Below are 1,187 nucleotides of genomic sequence, written 5' to 3' on the forward strand. Positions count from 1 at the left end.
CAGCACAATCCATTCAAAGACATTAAATCTGAACATCTACTTCGGAGCCCTAGCAATAGCCAATCATCTCATTTTTTTGCAAAACCAATCCTTTGTCTCAGTTCAGCCTTCAAAGCATCCTGCACTTGTCTGTTCCTCAAAGAGTACGCGATTGGGGTGAGAAAGGGAGCGATAACAGTATTCAGAAGAGCCACTATTTTGTTGTAGTCCAATCCGATGGTGCCTTTTGGCTTGATATACATGAAAATACAACTGCTGTAAGCGATAGTGACCACGGTCATGTGAGAAGCAAAAGTGGAGAAGGTCTTCTTCCTCCCAGTAGCTGATGGAATACGCAGAATGGTGGAAATGATTTTGACATAAGACACAATGTTGACACTTAAGCTCCCAAGCAGAGAGAATATGCCAACTACAAAATATGTCATTTCTAGGAAGCTGGTGTCAACACATACCAGCTTCATTAGGGGTGCATAGTCACAAAAAAAATGATTCATGACGTTAGGACCACAAAATGGCATAAGAAATAAAGGAATGGATATAACTAGAATTAGGGATAACCCCCCAACCAAACAACAAAATACTAATAATGAGCAGATTCGGGGATTCATGATGGTTGTGTAGTGAAGAGGGTTACAAATGGCTATGTAGCGATCAACAGACATTGTGGCCAGTAGGAAGAACGCAATCGTGCCAAGGACCAAATAAAGAAATACCTGTATGAAGCACCCAGCTAAAGAGATGCTCTTAGTACCAGTAGCTATGTTGACCAGTGCTTTGGGAACTATAGTACTCATATACCCAATATCTACCCATGCCAAATGTCGGAGGAAGAAATACATTGGGCTACAGAGTTGAACATTCACCAGTGTGATAATAACAATCAGTGTGTTTCCTATTAATGTCAAAAGATAAATCACAAGCAGGAGGAGAAAAAGGCTAACTTCAAGTGGAGGGTTGGCATTCAGCCCCAATAGTATGAATTCCTTTATTGTGGTCCTATTTGCCATTAGTTCATTCCTAAAAACTGATTGAAGATATTAATTTCCAGATCCCCATTCTTCTTTTAATTGTATGTTTCAAATGGGCATCAGCTTATCAGTTTCCATTTTTTGCATTAAAAATCAAAGAGAAGTTAAAAACCTGATGCTTTGAATCAGACCATGATTCTTCTAATATGTTATTCCAAA

The 1,187-nt window shown here is 39.2% G+C and overlaps 1 protein-coding gene across 1 annotated transcript; it reads right to left on the bottom strand.

Moving 5' to 3' along the window:
- Nucleotides 1-68: 68 nt before the first annotated feature.
- On the bottom strand, nt 69-1,007 carry LOC107302103 (olfactory receptor 49-like). The gene has a single exon (XM_015831226.1). The coding sequence runs from the start codon at nt 1,005-1,007 to the stop codon at nt 69-71; it is 939 nt and encodes a 312-aa protein (XP_015686712.1).
- Nucleotides 1,008-1,187: the final 180 nt, after the last annotated feature.

Source organism: Protobothrops mucrosquamatus, unplaced genomic scaffold, assembly GCF_001527695.2.
Source record: "Protobothrops mucrosquamatus isolate PMUCROS unplaced genomic scaffold, P.Mucros_1.0 scaffold26634, whole genome shotgun sequence".
Lineage (NCBI taxonomy): Eukaryota > Metazoa > Chordata > Lepidosauria > Squamata > Viperidae > Protobothrops > Protobothrops mucrosquamatus.